The following is a 17,029-nucleotide window of genomic DNA, read 5'->3' on the forward strand; positions in this document are numbered from 1 at the left end:
GCATTTTCAGATGCTCACGTTCGTAAGATAGAACGGTGTGCGCCTTCGTCTGATTGTCAACCAGTCAGGATGGTAGGGATTCGCGTCCATGCGACATCAACTCTGAGATTAGAAGGTCGGCAAGCTGTTCTAGAATAATTGCAAATGCTAAGAATTAACGGGGCTTAATAGCCACTTTGGTCAATTGCCTAGCTGCATTTAATGCATTTAGAACTATATTCAGAAGGGTTCGTCCCCCCACAACTTTCAATGAAACTGCTGGCGGGTGTTCTTACAGGGGTAAGTGGACGGGGCTTCCTGATCAGCGAAGGGAGCCGTTGTCTTTTGAGATGATCCTCAGTCACAGATAGAGTAGATCTTGCCATTCGCACTTGTCAGGGTTTCAAAGAACGGATGGATCTGAACAGCATTGCCATTATTCTGGGTCGGGTCCTGCGATGCTGTACGAGTGACCTGACAATTGTGAAGATGTCTCGACTCGTAAAGCGATGGACTTACGGCACATTAGCTGCACCAATTGAGCCTTAACATGGCGATCAATTGAGCCTCTGACTTGGCAATTCCCATCCACTCTGCCGGTGCCGTTTGTGCCGCCTTGGCACCGAAGGCGTCTCCTAAGTTTGCTCCACACTGAGCCTCCCAGCTTGTTTTTCTCATCCCGCAAACTCAGGTATCGCACTCGTGATGGGCTAGGAGGCTGGAAGGTATCCATTTGCGCCAAAGAGGCCCCCTGATGGCTCATGGGTTAAGGTTCTTGGCTTTGCCAATCAACCTGGTACTGCAAGCGATTGTTTAAATTCTGCCACGCGGCGGTCTCGGGAGTCGGATGCACAATGATGTCGGCATCGAAAAAGGAGGGAGTATGTAGCTCTCCTTCCTAAAACTAAACACTCAAGAAGGTACTTGTATTCTTCCACGTTTCGCATGCGGCTGCGGCGAGTCTATTTCTTATCCATTTGTCTCCTTTCTTAACTGTCACGCTTCACTGCTTGTTATCTTTCGTTCACTTGCTATCATGGCGCAATATACCCGATTAGTAGACATGGAGAAGATTACGGAGCGCCTGGCTTCCACTCCATATGTCTCTGTTCTCGTCGCCAGAAAGAAGTTCGTTTTTGCTACATTAATAATATTTTTAATACTTACAGGTTAGTCGAGTGTCAAAACGGTGTGGTTTAAGCAGGAACTAGAGCGCTGATCCAAAATTGTGCAGCGGTTTCTTTGACTGACAAGGAGGATGTCAACTGGCGTGCGGGAAGCAACTTCAGCCATATAAGTAGCAGCAATGACACCATGGCGAACGCAACATTATCACAACCACCCGCCGCCTACATTCCAATAGGACAGGGCTACAAGAGACCAGGATATGAATCACCACTGGCAAACGGGATGCCGCTACGAATCATGGCCATCGGCGCATCGACGACCCGAGGTGACGAGAGTTTTGATAATAATGGCTTCCGGCGACCGATCCGAGAGCATCTAACTTCGATCGGAAACCCCGTCAACTTTGTGGGAACACAAAGAGTTGGGAAAATGTTGGACAACGACATCGAGGCCTATCCGGGAGCACGACTTGGCCAAATGCACCACCACGCTCGAGAAGTGGTCCCTCGAACCAAACCCAACCTATTCCTGGTGAACGTAGGCGCAAACGACTGCTTCCAGCACAAGGACATTCCCAATTTCTACAAGCGGTTCTATTCCTTCGTGCACTATCTGCTCGACGCGTCGCCAAGATCAACGGTGGTTATCGGTACCTTGCTTCCTACCACCGAGACCGAACGTTTCAACGGTTCTGCCGATGTCAATATTGTGAACCAGCAGCTGCACCGGCTCTACAAGATTCTCCAGAGCGAGAACAAGCCTGTTGTGCTCGCCGATATGGTTGGACCCGATGGTATTCAAGACTCGGATCTTGCCTGGGACGGGATGCATCCGACCTCGGCCGCTTATATCAGGATGGGCCAAATTATGATCCGCTCCATCATTGAGGCCGACGCGCGAGGATTCTTGCGACCCGCAGAGCCCATGCATGGCATTCTACAGGATGGAGATCTGGAACACCAAGACGAGGCGTATGGCATATGGGCAGATGAGCAGAAGCAGACAATGTTTGCGAAGCAGAAGGCAGAGGATGAAGAAATTCAGCGAATGACGGAAGAGCTGAAGGTGTGGAACGAGAACGCGGAAATGAGACAACAACTCGCCGATGTTGTGCCCAAGCTACGGCGCCACTCGCCAGACGGGAGCTCAGATGAGAGCTCAGCCGAGTTAGCATGAACATACCATTAGGAAATACGCAATGAACACGAGCATCACTTTGCGCCTAGTTCATTTGGACAGACTGTTATGACGATTCTTGGTCATTAATACCTTTCGCGTGTCGTCTACTTGTGGCTTGCATAATCAATCTTATCTGAAGCCGACCAACTTGTGGAGGCCAATGTCGACAGCATGGAGCGGACTCCATGGGGCAGACTCCATATATCCATGCACGGGGTTATGTCTTGCATAAGACCCAAAAGATCGAGTCCGATGTATGAGAGGGGCAATAATCCCCGCCTTCTCCAAGGCGGGGCGCATGTACATTTGCTCAAACTACATGGAAGAATTTATAATGTTTTCTGTGTACATGGATTGGGGGTATCATCAACTTTGTCTTTGGGTTTAAATCCCTCTCAAAGCGAACACAACGACGCAAGACATTTTACTCGTCGCTGGCGCTATCCGAGGCCTCCTCGCCGCCTCGGCTCTTGAAGGAGCCTTTGCCCTTCTTGGCCTTGCCCTTGGACCCCTTGCCCCTCAGGGCCTCGGGGACCTCGCCTCGGACCTCGCCGTCCTCGAAAAGGAGCCCGATGTCCGAGCGGCGGGCGACGGCCTTCTTCCACAGGCTCTTGGGAATCTCGTTGGTGGTAGCGATGGCACCGTTGGCAGTCTTCTGCCAGACGATGCTCGGCTCCGTCTCCAAAGCTGTGCGGAGATGAACCCAGATGCCGATGTCGGCATTGCCGGCCCGGCGAGTCTCGCTGCCGTCGGTGGCGACGGGGGAGAAAGAGATGTGAGTAGCACCGGCAGCTTTCTCGATGCTGCCAGATGCGAGGATATGAGGGTAAGCTTCGTAAGAAGTTTCATAGACAATGTACTCGGGGAGATCCTCGGCGTCGAGCTTGAGGGGCTCACCCTCGATGACGGGTGCTTGCAGGCTGTCTCTCTTGTGTGTGCCTCGGATCTGGTATGACTCTGGTGTCTCGGCCTCACTGCCGGGTTGTTGGCGAAGCTCGCAGCGAGCCTTGGATGTGTTGGATGTGATGCGCTGAAGGTCTGCAAGGGTGACGCGGAGGTCGGTGATGCGGGAGTGTTGGAGCTGTTGCAACGGCTCAGTCAGTATATGTTTTATGACAGCTAGGGTTGAGAAGCTTCTTACCAGGTCAGGCAGCATGACCCAACCATCCTCGGCGGAGACGAGACGTTCGTCCTCCTCGTCGTTCTCACTCTCCTCGTCCAGCTCGCTCTGGCTAACTGTTCGCTTCAGGACAAACTGGACTGCCTTGGTGATGGCATTGTCTCTGTTCTCCATGACGTTGTATCGGTTACCCTTCTTCATGCTGGCAGCTCTACTACGTCCGTGACGGGGGGAGTGTTGGACCAGGGCACTAGGAGGAAGGGTACCTCCATTCTGGCTGATGCTGGAGATGGGGATCATAACAGAAGCGGCAGCCATATTGAATAGAGTTAATAAAACAACACAAGTTCTATTACTGGGAAAGCTTGTTGCAAAGAGCAGAGAGTGTTTTGAGATTCGTTTGATAGTGTGATTGATATGAGTTCAGAGGGAGTATAGGCAGTGTTACATGGGCAACGAGGGGTCTCTTTTAAGGACCCCTTACCGACACCGGATCACTTTATCCAAGTTGTACAACTCCCCTGTTGGGCATCCATCTTTGGGTAGGTCACTTGCATAGCGAGTTGTCCTCACCGCCAGCAACCAAGCCAGCTGTCCTGCAGCACCATACCGTCCTGCTGCAGGTCAATGCCCCACCCAGCTTGGCCTCTGCCCTGTAAGCGTCCACTATAAGTGCTGCCGAGAACTCCACACCGCATCCACTTTAGGTTGGCGGTGTCTTTCTCCTCAATCTTGCATCCGCATACGACTAGATGAGCACTTCGTGACTCTATTGGTATTGGGACATGCCAGATCACGTCTCACGTATCTATATTCGAGAGTTCGAGGCCAAGGGCGGGGTCGTTGGCCAGATCACTCAGGGATTCGTGCCTGCAGCGGCTATTGACGATCATTTCGTCCAAAGACTCTCATTCTATTGTGTAGGATCACTCTGCCAAGTTGAGCAACCGCCCGCCAAAAGTGGACCGATTTGCCAATGTGTCTAGAGCACGCGACTTGAGCTCGGGTGGCGCATCGAGCACGAGGCACGTTATTAGTGAACTAGGTTAGTGAAGCCATCTAATCGCGGCACGACACGGAAGAAGCGTGTTTTGGTTTGTAGCTACTCCAGGCATTCTAGCCCAAAGTGAGGAGCTGATAAGGCGATATACTATGATGCGCCCAAAGCCCATGCAGCTCATGTGGATCCTGAAACCTTGCGGTCTGGAATAGTTCCCGCTGTTACCGCATGCAAGTCTCACGATCGAGAATTTAAGCACCAAGCAAGTCATTCGGGGAGCCCGCAATATCCTAGCTGCCTAGGATGGGGGAGGGCCTCTTTACGCCAGGTTTAAGGCAAGATTCAAGCTATTCAGGTGGACGCTATGAGCTGTGGGTTCCCGTAATACCTGTTCCCGAGACGGGTCGATGCACGTGGGCTAGCGGAAAGCACAACGATATATTCGAAGCGGTCTATGCTTGTCCCAAGTTCTTGGGAATTCAAGACTGTGAGTCGTATCGATGCGCTACCCGAAGGCGGTGAGTGAGCATCAATCTGGCAGTAGTGAACGTTTGCAGATGCCTAACACGACGGGTTGAACTTATCTGAGCGTGGGTTGGTCAGTTTCTCGGCAGACCGACTGTTAAATCACTCGTGTCCCTGAAACTCAGTGTCAATGGTATGAGAAGTACAATCAGAAGTGACGACATCGCATATTGTGTACCGCCATCACCGTTATATGTTGGTTTCTATACCAAATGCTGGACAAGAGGAACATCCTAACGTTGTTGTTCATCATCGCTCTCAGCATCGCAATGTGTACTATCCGAATGGTTACAAGAGCTCCCGCCCAGATACTGGACCTTCGAGCGACCTAAGTGGCACTGGACATCCTGTCCGTAGTATAACCGTTTCGCATCAAGATATCGGTCCGGGACAGAACGCCATGATACTTCAAGAAATATCACCTCGCTGAAACCAGCTTTTCTTGCCTTGTCCACAGATAGATGGTGGTTGGAGGTGAAAGCGTTCCATCCACCCTTCCAAGACGGTGTCAAGGCTAATTTCGAAGAGTTCAACGCCTTTCTCCCCCTTCAGTCGTTGGACTCCATCTGAATGCTGGTTGACAAGAGTGACGTGGAGCATGGATGCTGGATCTTGTTTCTCAATTAAGTCAACTCCTGTCAGTCCAAACAGTGAGCATATGGTGGGCCATGGATCAGCCATGCTCCCAGCCCTAGAGGAGTCTCCGATGTGGTAGGGTTGGCTGCTACAAGCCACGTCTTTGTTTTGGGTGTTGTAGAACGGTAACTGTCTAGGCACAGGTGAATATTTGACTGCGAAAATATCCTGTCCGCCACCGTTGAATATCGTACGGTCAGATGATGGAGCTGCAGGGATGGAACCTCCCTAGACTTGGTTGCTGGATGGTAGGCGTAAGCGCGACCTTGAAAGCAAGAAGTTAGGATCGACATATGAGTGACCGAGTCCATGCCAGGTACTCGGCCTGTCAGTCCTTCCTTGACATTCTGCGTCGTCCCAATAGTTAGGTCAAGGCCATTGACTATTTGTAATTTCAGGCATATCAGGGCTGGCTGACGGCCACATTGCTTCCTTGCGTAACTGTCTGTTTAAGAGGGCAGCCACTTTATTGAACGTCCCTTCCTCCGGGTAGTTCCATGAGAACCTGGTCAGCTACTGACCAACCCAGAAAGCTAGAACCGCCAAAATCTCTTGCCTCGCCTTGTTTACCTTTACGCTGATCGATATCTTTCCATATTGGCAGTTCGCATTAGCAATTAATTTGCAAAGAATTCTTCATGTAGTTCGAGCTCTTTCCTCTTAATATAATGCCCTCGAGGCCGTACCAAGAAGCTCAGACAAGAGAGATGGTATAAGGTTGACACTGGAATTGCCTTCATGCTTTTTTATTTTAATTAATTCTTTAGATCACTAGATTGCGTTCGTTATGCGTTCCCAAATGGGATCGATCCTGTATCGCTTGTTAACACTGGGGAAGCCCATGTTGAGAAACACATATAGCAGGCGAACCAGTTTTCAAGGATAACTGCAACAAAAAAAAAAAAAAAACCCCCCCGCGCCTACTATATAATTAAAAACAAAAGCAGAAACTCATCACGATCATCGCACCACATGATTTCACGCCGGGGCGGTCATCAAGTAGGCCAAAAGAAAACCTGCTCAGCCACAGGATTGAACTGAGGACCTTCGCATGACTTGATATAATCCAGGGAGGACAATATTAGTACGACGCTCTAACCAACTGAGCTAGCCGAGCAAGGGAACGACGCAGGCCTGATTTGAACAGACGCCTCCGAAGAGATGAGATTGCACTGTGATTAGAATCACCGATTCTAGTCTCACGCATTAGACCACTCTGCCACTGCGCCCTTGGTTGTTGAAGAATGAGCTAGTAATGTAGCTAATGAAGATTGAGAGCAGTGGGGAACAGGTGTGAGGGAGTTTAACGGTCTTTTGTCTACAACTGGGAGATTCACCTTGTAATTGAGAACTTGTGACCCAAAGGAATTCACCGCGACTTAGCAGCATTTGAAAAAGTATGGAGGATTTGGGCCCCTCAGAAGGTGTTGACATTCCGAGAGCCTGAGTTTAGGGGTCGAAGCAGGACGGCGGCACAGGTGACTATGTTCAGCTTACGCCGCTAAAGTTACCGGCAACTCGTCGTTGACAACTCGCCGGCGTGGCTCGCACATTTCAAAAAGTGCGGCGTAAACGCGAGGCGAAGGATCGCAACTAATCTTGTTATTAAAACCGTGTATAAAGGAAGGTAGTTTTGTGATGGGTATCTAGTGAATCTCTATTATAGCAGCTTTTGCGTGGCATAACCGTGTCATACTTTCATGATTTGTCGCAATGGTCAATGTGCCCGATAGCTACTGTAAACATGTCGACGAATATTAAACAACCCGATATCACCATCTTTCGTGGCTGGAAAGAATTCGGCAAGCATGTATGGTCGCCCTATGTGGTCAAACTGGAAGCTCGTCTGCGGTTCGCGGACGTGCGATACAGCGTAGACGTAGGTTCTCCTAAGACAGCCCCCAAGGGTAAGATTCCATATGTGGAATGCAGCAATCTTCCAGGTACGGCAGAGGACGCGCAAGGAGACACATTGCAGTTGAGCGATTCGACGCTCATCATCAAGACATTAACAGAAGTGGACGTGATCCCCGACATCAATGCGGAGCTGTCCCCGGTCGATCGCGCCAATGATCTGGCGCTGCGTGCGCTACTAGAGGATAAGTTGTACTTCTATCATGTTAGTAGAGCCACCGGCACCCATTGTTTCTATATTCGCGCTTCGCAATATAACTGACTTCTCTTATCACTAGACATGGGAACGCTGGATTTTGAACTATTACACCATGCGCGACCACGTCTTTCAAGCCCTGCCATATCCCGTACGGATCTTCGTGGGCATGATGGTGTACCGCGGCACAGTCGCCACGCTTCACGGACAGGGCACAGGACGATACAGCGCAGAAGAGATTGCGGGATTCAGGCTTGAAATCTGGGACGCTGTTAATAGTCTACTTGTCGATTCCAAATCAAAATCTGTCAATGATTCATCCTCTCAAGAACCGTTCTGGGTTCTTGGACGAAGGCAGCCTACCGAGGCAGACGCGACTTTGTTCGGGTTCATTGTTTCGGTACTAATAAGCACTGCTGGGCCAGATTCAAAAAAGGTGGTGAGGGGTTTCCCGGCAATTCTTGATTATGCGCAGAGAATACAGGTTCGCTACTTCCAGGAATACGAAAGCTGGTAATAATGGCAAAGTTCTCAAGAGTCGAGCGAGCAATAATAAAACTCAGCCCTTTTGATCAATGTATTATCGCTGACCAACTCGCCAATGCTGATAACCCGGAAACCATTCGTCCCAACGACTAACGCCCATTGGCCGATATTTAATCATAGCATTACAGGATATAATTCAGGAGTCCAGGCGCAGGTGGGGCGGTCTCCAGGGCGCCTTCATCAACTGCCAGTGTCATTAAGTTACATGCCGCTAAAGAGGTTACAGGCACATGCTATTAAAAGTCTGCGGCGGGATCTCGCGGCCATCGAGGTGACTGATATTTAACTTGATAGTCGTTATAAGTTGCAACTCTTTAATTATTTTCTAACGTGGTAAGTGATGTGTACAGATAGTGGCAAAGCCGTAGGAACTCATCGAGAATTTGTTGATCAAATTCGGCATGAAGTTGTGCAAATTGCGTAAGACAGCCTTGGATTGAACATTGGATCATAAGGCCGGATTGAAGCTGTACATTGGTGTATTGTCACCTGTCCAGCCTCAGCGATTGTTCGGGACCTGGAGCGTCGAATTTTCTGACCTTAAACGGAAGCTACCAAAAATAACTATAACTACATATGGTGGACTAAACCGTGCATCGCCGCTTATGTCTTAGGCGGCCAGCTGACCAGCCACTCGCTCACGGGTAATTCAGCCGCACGCCGTATCGACAAATTTGCTGGCCGAGGACTGTCTTCTTACGAAACTCGTTTGGATGTACCAGAACTAGATTATTCTTCCCACCATGGAAAACGATAGAGTTGAGTCATTTGAAACCCGCCCGCTTAGGCGCAACACCGGGACAATGGGGCGCCCACCCCAGCGCGGCGGGACGAATCCCATGCGACAGCCTAGGGTCAACATGCGACACGTACCGCCCAGAGAGGTAGTGCCGGGCGGCACAGATCCATACTATCAGGAACCAGAGAACATCAGCGACGTCTGTCCATCCATGGTAGAGTTCTTTCAGAGCGTAGTAGCTAATGGCCAAGTAGTACGCAGCACCTTTCGTGCAACAACCTCCTCCACCAGCACCTTTCACGGGGTACCAAGTACCGGTCTATGCAACTTACAATCCATACGGCACCGTGAACAATGACCCACGGCCGCCACCTGCTCAGCAGCACATATATGGATATGACACAGCCTCTTCATATAGAGAGCCATACTATCATGGCGATCCTCGATTGCAGTATGAATACCTAAATCCCCGCACGAGGCGCGAGACGCGCGAGTATTCCCGCTCTCGTTCCCATAGTTCGGGCGTGGGTCAGCGCCAAAGGCGGTATCCACGGGCAGCGTCAAGGTCCTCAGTCTCATCGACTGAAGATGAGGTTATCATACGTCCAGAACGAAGGTCAAGAAGACGACCTCATTTTGGTGCCCGTCTCCATGAGCGCTACTATTCTGACGAGGAAGGAAATTATGATGACCTCCCCGAAGGAAGAGTGTTTTCATTCACTCCCATGCGTGGAGAACCTCAATCTTCGGAGGAAGAAAATTCCACCGCGGTTTTTGCAGAGTTTCAGGTCTTGCAAAACCAAGATCAGCCAGCCGAGGCAAGAATCGCCAAGTTCAAGGAGAAGGGGTCAGATGAAAATGATGGCTTTTCGTCTTCTTTTGCAAACAAACTACTTCACATTGTCAAATCGCAATATGCGGGAGAAGATGCTTATTATGACGGCGACCACTCTGTCAAGCTGACTGTTGCGCATGACCCGAAACATTCTGGGCAGCCACTGTTCCGATGGCTGCACTTGCAGCAGAGGCAACTCAATTTGGATGAGCTCTCGGCCGAAATTTCTCGCATACCGAATCTATCAAGCGAAGAACTCCATGGAATCACAAAACTCCTCGGTCAAGTCAGAAACAATATCAAACATCATCGGACCGCTAACGGCCAAAGTGTCAAACATATGGTTCCTGGCACCACTCGTATTACAATCACGGGAGGCAACGCGCCAGGCAATCAGCGATCGGATGGCAAGAACAGCAAAAAGCCCCTCACCTGGCTGTGTATTCCTTATCTCTCTTTAGAGAAATACTCCGGCCTGATGTCGGCGAGTACAACTGCAGGCTTTCCGCCTGAAACTTTACTGCAGTATGACTATGCTGCGAGCGCCCAAGAACGAGACATGGAGCAAGTCGTAGCCCTCGCCAAAGCAGCGCCTGAAGGAGAGTGTATCCATGTTAATCAGCTGTGGAGTATCGTACTGGGCCATTGTAAGCATCAGAGCAACATGCCGCCCTTCACTTGATCCGTTGGTGCTAATTGAAGAAGCTTTCTTGATTACTTGCGGACACATGCCGAGTGTGAGTCTTCGAGATAACGTGGTAAAAATCGTTACAGAGCCACCACTGGAGACAGCTTCCAAGACGAAGTCAATATATGTGTCGTATTGCCACACGGTTCTCTGGGCATTGCCACTGGATACGTGCCGTACGTGGTTTGTGAGTCCGCCTTTTTCTCTTTTCTTGCTCTTTTCTTTTCTTTACCGTGCTTGCCGTTAACATCCTCGGAGTCCTTCGTAAAACATTTTCATGATTTCTGGCCCCAGGCCATCCGTTTCTACCATCGCGATAAGATTATCACGGAGAATGACTGGCCACAAATGGTATACCGGGCGAGTAGCACTCAAACCACAGTTGAGCTACGAATGAGGTATGCATCCCAATCTTTGGCACCGCCATTAAGTAATTAACGAAAGCAGCCCCCATCCGCAGCCTCCTCCTACAGGTGTGCTCCAACCAATCCAACATAACCCGGGCCATCAGGCGCAAAGTCCTCAAAAAGATGCCACTCAAGTACCCAAGACCTTATCGCAATCAGTCAATAATGCCTTTCACGTTTTCACGTGGATGGATATTGCCAAGCCCAAGTCGGTGATGTCGGCAGAATTAAATGTTGACAATATTTTGAAGCAGCTCGCAGAAGCACATAAGTATCTCGGAGGGTCAACATCTGGCCGCGACCGCAAAATCTATGAGGCTGGCAGGCTGTCAACTCAAGAGAAACTGCACGCATACCTTGAAGCTGAAGGCAAAGTCCTCGACAGTTCAACTGAGGAAGACACTTCAAAACGGGACGACTGGACCAGCTGTGTCGATTTATACAATGCCGCTGAGATTATATTTCGTTTCTTCTTGCCAAGGCGCTTTGACAGTAGCGCCCCAACGGTTGGAAAATTCTGGGGGGCAATTGAAGTTCTCGTCGAGGTGAGCCAAGTATCGCCAGAAGGTTGATTCGAAAAATGCTAACAGTCTTATCCCAGGCACCGCTAGAAGCGACAAGCCAAGACATCCGCACAAGTCGAGGAAGAAAGGCACCGAGGCAGCTGTATCTCAACCGTGGAAATATCATTTCCATAGGAGCATCTCTACGTGCTACCATTGGAGTGATTCAGTCATTCCAGAGCACCTTCTCACATCTACCAGCAGACGAGAGAGCTAAAATCGAAGTGCCGAATAGTCTAATTTGTGCATGGCTTCATCTCCTCCTGGCTCTCGTTCAGGGTGCACACGACGGATTAGATTGGCAAGAAAACTTCGGAATCGCTGACGCTCTCATTACAAAGGGAATGGGCGAAATCATGGAAAATCTATCCGCTCCGAATCTGCTCCAGACTGCTGCTATCCACCCCCTTGAGTTGATCAGCCTTATGAGTAAGAGTTTGTTCCAGGACTCTATTGGAATTGATCAAACTCTTAGCGATACATATTATCAGTACATGAAGAGATTGGTAGGCAGTGATTTCTGTCGAGAGAAAAAACGTCGTGGCGAAGACACTGACCGTTGCTTATCTACAGGAGAATGAGATCAATGACAATCCAGACCGCTCCCACCAATATCGCATTAACCAACTTAAGAAGGAACTGGACATCATTCAACGACTGATCAAAACGCAACAGACAATAACCGCCGGCATGATGCCGCCCAAGCCAACACTCGATAGCGCAGGCCAAAGCCGGGCAGAAGCACGGATTTTGGAGAAGAGAATGGATGAATATGATCGCGAGAAATCTCGGATTCAAAACAAAATGACCTATATGAAGAGTCCTGGATACTATTACGAGAGGGAGGCTTCGTATCCCCCGTTTCGCGATGCTGAACTCCTGAGCAGTAACCGTGATCCAGACGAGTTCTCCAGGTTGTCCCCGATAGACCCTGGCGGATTCGCTGAGTTCTTCGTCAGAGAATGCATGAGTCTGTTGGAGCGCAGAGAAAACGACTTCCAAGACTTTTTGGTAGAAGCAAGCCGACTGGAGGCATATGTAAGGTCCCTCGCCTTCTCCCCGCTTTGAGAACCTTTTGCTAAGTGATGCTTCAATAGAATGTAACCAACATCGACATTACCAAGGACAAGCAGGAGAAGGCCGTCTACGCATTCACCATGGTGACCATCATCTTCCTGCCGTTGGGGACGATCAGCAGTATCTTCGGCATGAATACTTCGGATATAGCCAACCTGGAAATGTCGCAATGGATCTACTGGGCCACCGCACTGCCGGTCACTCTTCTGGTGATCGTGGGAGGCTTGTGGTGGATGGGTGAGCTGCAGGATATAATTGAATGGCTCTTCCGACGACCGAAAACGGGAGGGTCGAGACGAAGGAACAACGCAAACTATGCGATCGCCCCGGCTGCTCAGGCACAAAATCCCTTTGCACCGGTGCATGACGCATATGTAGTTCCGCCTCTTCCGCCGCCGCCGCAGCCAATGACATACGCGTTACCGTCGCGTCGCCGAACGGGATATAGAGGACGTTTTTGAGGTATGAGCAGATCTCACAGAGACCAGTAGCGGAGGGCAAGAAAGGGCATGTGACTTTGGATAGATTGCATAACCTACATGAACTTGTCAACATTTTAAAAACAAGATTGAGGATCAGCTAGCCGAGATATTGTCAACACTGTAGTGCACACCGAGAGTGTAGCTGATGCAACCAAGTAAGAAATGTGAGACTGGGATTACTTGTGTTATCAGGATGTGGGGGGACAAGGCGATTGATGAATCCCAGTCGAGCCACTCGGTGTATAAAGTATATGGGGCACTCACCGTGGCCCCCTCCCTCCACCTGAGACGACGACGACTTCCCCTCTGTATTTTGAAAACCAGACATTTAGTCTCACTTTTCAAACAACATCGAACCCTCTCCAAAAGATGGCGCGTGTCCTTCAAACCGCGAGCAAAGCGCTGGTCGTCAAGGCGCCGGCAGCCGTCTCGCATTCCCACAAGAACCTAAAGTCGGTGTTCCTGGCCGGCCCGACCAGCGGCTCCTACGACTGGCGGGGCGCCGTCATCGAGCAGCTGCGGGACGAGGCCATCAACATCTTCAACCCGCACCGCCCGGACTGGGACTCCTCGTGGAGGGAGGACCTCACATGTGCCCCCTACGTGGAGCAGGTCAGGTGGGAGCTGGAGAAGCAGGAGGAGGCCAGCGTCGTGGCCGTGTACTTTGGGACGGGGACCGATGCGCCCATTAGCCTGCTGGAGCTGGGGTTGTGCGCTAAGGAGAAGAGGGCCGTCGTGTTTGTGGAGGAGGGGTATAGTAAGAAGGGAAACGTGCAGCTGGTCTGTGAGAGGTATGGCGTTGAGCTGGTTGGCAATATGACCGGCTTTCGGGATGGTATCATCAAGCTGTTAAGATCTAGGCCAAGGGTATCGTTTGGATGAGGAGCGAAAGCAGCTAGTTCGGGATAGCGAGCCCCGACCAGCGTGGTTCCGTCCTTGGCTATTCTTTGGGAGATACGAGATCCCTAAGGTACAACAAGTGAGCGGAGTGGTTTGCCGACCGCGTTGGCTGCGAAGATTGGCGTACGCTAGCAATGATGGATGCCAACGTTCTGATCAAATTTCAGGATATAAGTTGTCTTACTAAAGTGTTTTTATATACTTTAGAGCATCAGGATGGGCAATTCTCTACTCACTCACCAGTATAACGGTGTGGAAACAGTGGTTTCGAAGGTTGAATTCCTACGTGTGGTGGCTATGGCTGGCTTGTTTTTTTTCTTCGTCCTATATCTTCCTACTAGGTGACATATCCGCTGTGCTGTGCCAATTCAAGAGACTGACATGACGAGGCGATATTTAGATAGAAGAGATACATGCTCCGAGAATTGTTTTAGCTTATGCTTTTGACTTGGGGCTTATATGCGTGATCGTAACCAGATACACGATAGTTTCATTCCTGAGGAACTTGGTACAAGATAAAAGTGACCATCAGAATGGTGCATAACGCGCAAGATTGCATTGATTGATTAAATATATCTAGTAACCTTTCGTAAGGTTTTTAAGTGTGATGTCCTTTTATATTTACGGTGACATGATGTAAGCGTTGCTGGTGATGGTGTAACATCCCAATGTGTCTCATTGATGAACTATATTGTCGGCGGCAGACAAGGAATAGAGCAGGAGAATTTCACTGTTTACACACAATGTAAGCTAACTCGATGATCCCTTATTGTCACATAGGGCAGCAAAAAGTACTGTAAGTTAGCACGTTCATGGAATTGGGCATCATGATGGGAATGTTGAATTTGAAGTTACGCAGCGGCCTCCCTGCAATTTCCCCGCCACTTGCTAAGTTACTTAACCTAGACTAGAATCATGGATCCCTTTGGTCTTGCCTGCCGCATCGCGGGGCTAGGACCCCTTCCTTCAAACATGAATTTGAATTCAACTTGACATCATTCGGCCAAACCACAGCATTCTATACATGACTTCAATTGCTTCGATTCTTGCTATTTACCTGCTTAGCTGGAGCTATCAATAACTCTTACTAGATCATCAACCATTACTCGACATCATTCACAGACATCACACACAATGGATGACCAATTCCAGAGCCGTACAGATGACGATCTCTTCGCTGACGACTTCGAGCCCGTCGAGCAGACATACGTAGACTCAACGCCTGTCCCGGCTCCTGCTCCTGCTCCTGCTCCTGCACCGGCTCCTGCTTCTATTCCAGCTGTAGCTCCTGAATCCGAAGCCGCTCCCGTGCCGACGCCACAAGCACAAGCACAAGCTCAAGCACAAACACAAGCAGAACCTGCGCCAAAGCCAAAGCAGCACACACCCGCACCGCGCAACAAGCCAAGCGGCGCCCTGTCTCAGTCGCGACACAATACCCACAAGGCCCCTCAACAGTCCAAGCACACGCACCAATCCAGACCCGCTCAAGAGCCAAAACCCGCCCAAGAGCACAAGCCCACAGCTCCTGCGACAGGTACGACAAAGGCAGCCGAATCAACACCAGCGCCGCCCGCCTCCAACGATGAGCAGTCCGAGTCAGCGGCAGCCGATACAGCGCCGCCCCCCGACGCGCCCACCGGCCCCTCAGCAGGCTCATCTCATACCGCCAACGCAGCAGCAGGTGCAGGCGGACCGAACCGGTATCTAAGCGGCGCGAATCCACGGACCAAGCTCTCGGACGCACAGCTGGAACAGAAGATGGCAGCCATGAAGCTCGCCAACGCGGAGCGGACACGCAAGTTCGAGCAAGCGGCGCAGGACGAGAAGTCCCACGAGCTGGCGCTCCAGAAGGGTGCCGAGGAGGCCCGGAAGCGCAAGGCTGAGGAGGCGGAGCGCAGGCGGCGCAACGATGAGGACCGCAAGAAGCTCGACGAGGAGCGCCAGCGCAACCGCGAGCGCAAGCTCAAGGCCATGGGCAGCTGGGACCAAGAGAAGAGTGCCCTGCAGCAGGAGGAGCAGGCTGAGAAGAGGGCTTTCAGGAGTGCGCATGGAGGTGTGAGGGGTGAGCGCAGGGGAGGGCTTGGTGGGAGCCGGTTTGCGGAGCAGGAGGCCGGCGACCGCGATGAGACTTCTGACGCCGGCGTGAGGGAGTTTGGCGCTGGCGAGTTCCGCGGTCGCGGAAGGGGCGGTCGCGGACGTGGCGGTGCTGGCGGTGCACATGCGAGAGGCGGTCGGGGAGGTGGTCGCGGAGGTTTTAACGGCGAGACGGAGCGCAATGGCAACACGGCTTCGAAACCCACGAATACTGCCCCACCCAAGCCTGAAGACTTCCCGGCGCTGCCTCCCCAGTCTATCAAGATGCCCGAGGACAAAGGTCCTGCCATCAAACAGAGCGATCTCCCCATTCTATCGCCGCTGGTGGGCAAATGGGACGACGAGATGGCCGCCATGGACGACGCCCCTGAACAGAAATCATAGCGAAGACGGTTGTATCGCTTGATGTCTTATGATCAACAGCAATCATGATACCGTAGTGATTCAGCATCTATAGCATCTGATATATCAAAAAACAGAGATACCAGTCAAATTTAATTGTACTGATGTTCCACCATTGCACGAAAACCCGAGGCCATGTAATTCACCAACTTGGATTCCCTTGCGTTAGGTTGTGGAATCCTCAAAATCGGTCGCTGCGCTTATTTCTACCTACAACAAATCTAAGCCCAGCTCTTTTTTCCTTCTGTTTGACCGTGAAGCCTGCCTTGTACACCCTATCCTGGAAATCCAGAGAACGATAGAAGCAAAAACCCCCTGCACTATCCACGAATTTCCAGTTGACATTCTGCGCACACGAACAAGAGTTCCTTGGCCCCACTGCCAGTGAACAGGTGTATACATGGGGCAGCCCAACTTCAAAGAGACGCCGGCCTTCTTGGCTCGCGATCGGCCCAGCCCGGTTGAGCACACATGAATCTACGTAGTACCTTTAAACCTTAATATTCGGCTTCTTTGGTCCTAACATATGGCATTTCAGGTGCGGGTAGGTGAGCATCACGGCTGTCATTATGGTGGGCTCGCCATAGCTGTAGTTTGGACTTTGCACTTTATGCCT

At 50.8% G+C, this 17,029-nt stretch overlaps 6 protein-coding genes and 2 non-coding genes across 8 annotated transcripts; 5 read left to right on the plus strand and 3 right to left on the minus strand.

Annotated features, from left to right (window-relative positions):
* Positions 1 to 851: 851 nt before the first annotated feature.
* BKA67DRAFT_409269 (SGNH hydrolase-type esterase domain-containing protein) lies at positions 852 to 2,497 on the plus strand. Its single transcript, XM_046096735.1, has 2 exons — positions 852 to 899; positions 1,234 to 2,497. Exon 2 carries the CDS (start codon positions 1,294 to 1,296, stop codon positions 2,281 to 2,283), a length of 990 nt encoding a protein of 329 aa, XP_045954676.1. The 5' UTR covers positions 852 to 899; positions 1,234 to 1,293; the 3' UTR covers positions 2,284 to 2,497.
* Positions 2,498 to 2,710: 213 nt separating this feature from the next.
* BKA67DRAFT_539981 (uncharacterized protein) lies at positions 2,711 to 3,724 on the minus strand (the record flags this gene model as incomplete). The annotated part of the gene is made up of 2 exons (XM_046100714.1): positions 2,711 to 3,367; positions 3,428 to 3,724. 2 exons carry the CDS (start codon positions 3,722 to 3,724, stop codon positions 2,711 to 2,713), a joined length of 954 nt encoding a protein of 317 aa, XP_045954677.1.
* A 2,860-nt stretch (positions 3,725 to 6,584) lies between these two features.
* On the minus strand, positions 6,585 to 6,684 carry BKA67DRAFT_t142. The gene has a single exon. It is a non-coding gene; the product is annotated as a tRNA-Ile (tRNA).
* A 7-nt stretch (positions 6,685 to 6,691) lies between these two features.
* On the minus strand, positions 6,692 to 6,796 carry BKA67DRAFT_t141. Its single transcript has one exon. It is a non-coding gene; the product is annotated as a tRNA-Ser (tRNA).
* Positions 6,797 to 7,184: 388 nt separating this feature from the next.
* BKA67DRAFT_579734 (putative glutathione S-transferase) lies at positions 7,185 to 8,396 on the plus strand. The gene is made up of 2 exons (XM_046103788.1): positions 7,185 to 7,686; positions 7,760 to 8,396. The coding sequence occupies exons 1-2, from the start codon at positions 7,288 to 7,290 to the stop codon at positions 8,192 to 8,194; spliced, it is 834 nt and encodes a 277-aa protein (XP_045954678.1). The 5' UTR covers positions 7,185 to 7,287; the 3' UTR covers positions 8,195 to 8,396.
* A 346-nt stretch (positions 8,397 to 8,742) lies between these two features.
* BKA67DRAFT_409341 (uncharacterized protein) lies at positions 8,743 to 13,188 on the plus strand. Its single transcript, XM_046096736.1, has 8 exons — positions 8,743 to 9,161; positions 9,217 to 10,444; positions 10,503 to 10,672; positions 10,744 to 10,883; positions 10,933 to 11,437; positions 11,494 to 11,961; positions 12,029 to 12,493; positions 12,553 to 13,188. Exons 1-8 carry the CDS (start codon positions 8,967 to 8,969, stop codon positions 12,991 to 12,993), a joined length of 3,612 nt encoding a protein of 1,203 aa, XP_045954679.1. The 5' UTR covers positions 8,743 to 8,966; the 3' UTR covers positions 12,994 to 13,188.
* Positions 13,189 to 13,383: 195 nt separating this feature from the next.
* Positions 13,384 to 13,896, plus strand: BKA67DRAFT_523248 (uncharacterized protein; the record flags this gene model as incomplete). The annotated part of the gene is made up of 1 exon (XM_046098445.1): positions 13,384 to 13,896. One exon carries the CDS (start codon positions 13,384 to 13,386, stop codon positions 13,894 to 13,896), a length of 513 nt encoding a protein of 170 aa, XP_045954680.1.
* A 583-nt stretch (positions 13,897 to 14,479) lies between these two features.
* BKA67DRAFT_409343 (uncharacterized protein) lies at positions 14,480 to 16,667 on the plus strand. Its single transcript, XM_046096737.1, has 2 exons — positions 14,480 to 14,710; positions 15,006 to 16,667. The coding sequence occupies exons 1-2, from the start codon at positions 14,673 to 14,675 to the stop codon at positions 16,393 to 16,395; spliced, it is 1,428 nt and encodes a 475-aa protein (XP_045954681.1). The 5' UTR covers positions 14,480 to 14,672; the 3' UTR covers positions 16,396 to 16,667.
* Positions 16,668 to 17,029: the final 362 nt, after the last annotated feature.

Source organism: Truncatella angustata (genome assembly GCF_020726525.1).
Source record: "Truncatella angustata strain MPI-SDFR-AT-0073 chromosome Unknown BKA67scaffold_8, whole genome shotgun sequence".
NCBI lineage: Eukaryota > Fungi > Ascomycota > Sordariomycetes > Amphisphaeriales > Sporocadaceae > Truncatella > Truncatella angustata.

Coding starts and splice junctions, on each gene's coding strand:
- BKA67DRAFT_409269 (XM_046096735.1), top strand. CDS start 1,294: ATGGCGAACGCAACATTATCACAACCACCCGCCGCCTACATTCCAATA.
- BKA67DRAFT_579734 (XM_046103788.1), top strand. CDS start 7,288: ATGTGCCCGATAGCTACTGTAAACATGTCGACGAATATTAAACAACCC. Junction 7,687..7,759: donor ATAAGTTGTACTTCTATCAT/GTTAGTAGAGCC, acceptor TCTTATCACTAG/ACATGGGAACGCTGGATTTT.
- BKA67DRAFT_409341 (XM_046096736.1), top strand. CDS start 8,967: ATGGAAAACGATAGAGTTGAGTCATTTGAAACCCGCCCGCTTAGGCGC. Junction 10,673..10,743: donor ATACGTGCCGTACGTGGTTT/GTGAGTCCGCCT, acceptor ACATCCTCGGAG/TCCTTCGTAAAACATTTTCA. Junction 10,884..10,932: donor ACAGTTGAGCTACGAATGAG/GTATGCATCCCA, acceptor TAACGAAAGCAG/CCCCCATCCGCAGCCTCCTC.
- BKA67DRAFT_409343 (XM_046096737.1), top strand. CDS start 14,673: ATGATCCCTTATTGTCACATAGGGCAGCAAAAAGTACT. Junction 14,711..15,005: donor ATAGGGCAGCAAAAAGTACT/GTAAGTTAGCAC, acceptor AACTCTTACTAG/ATCATCAACCATTACTCGAC.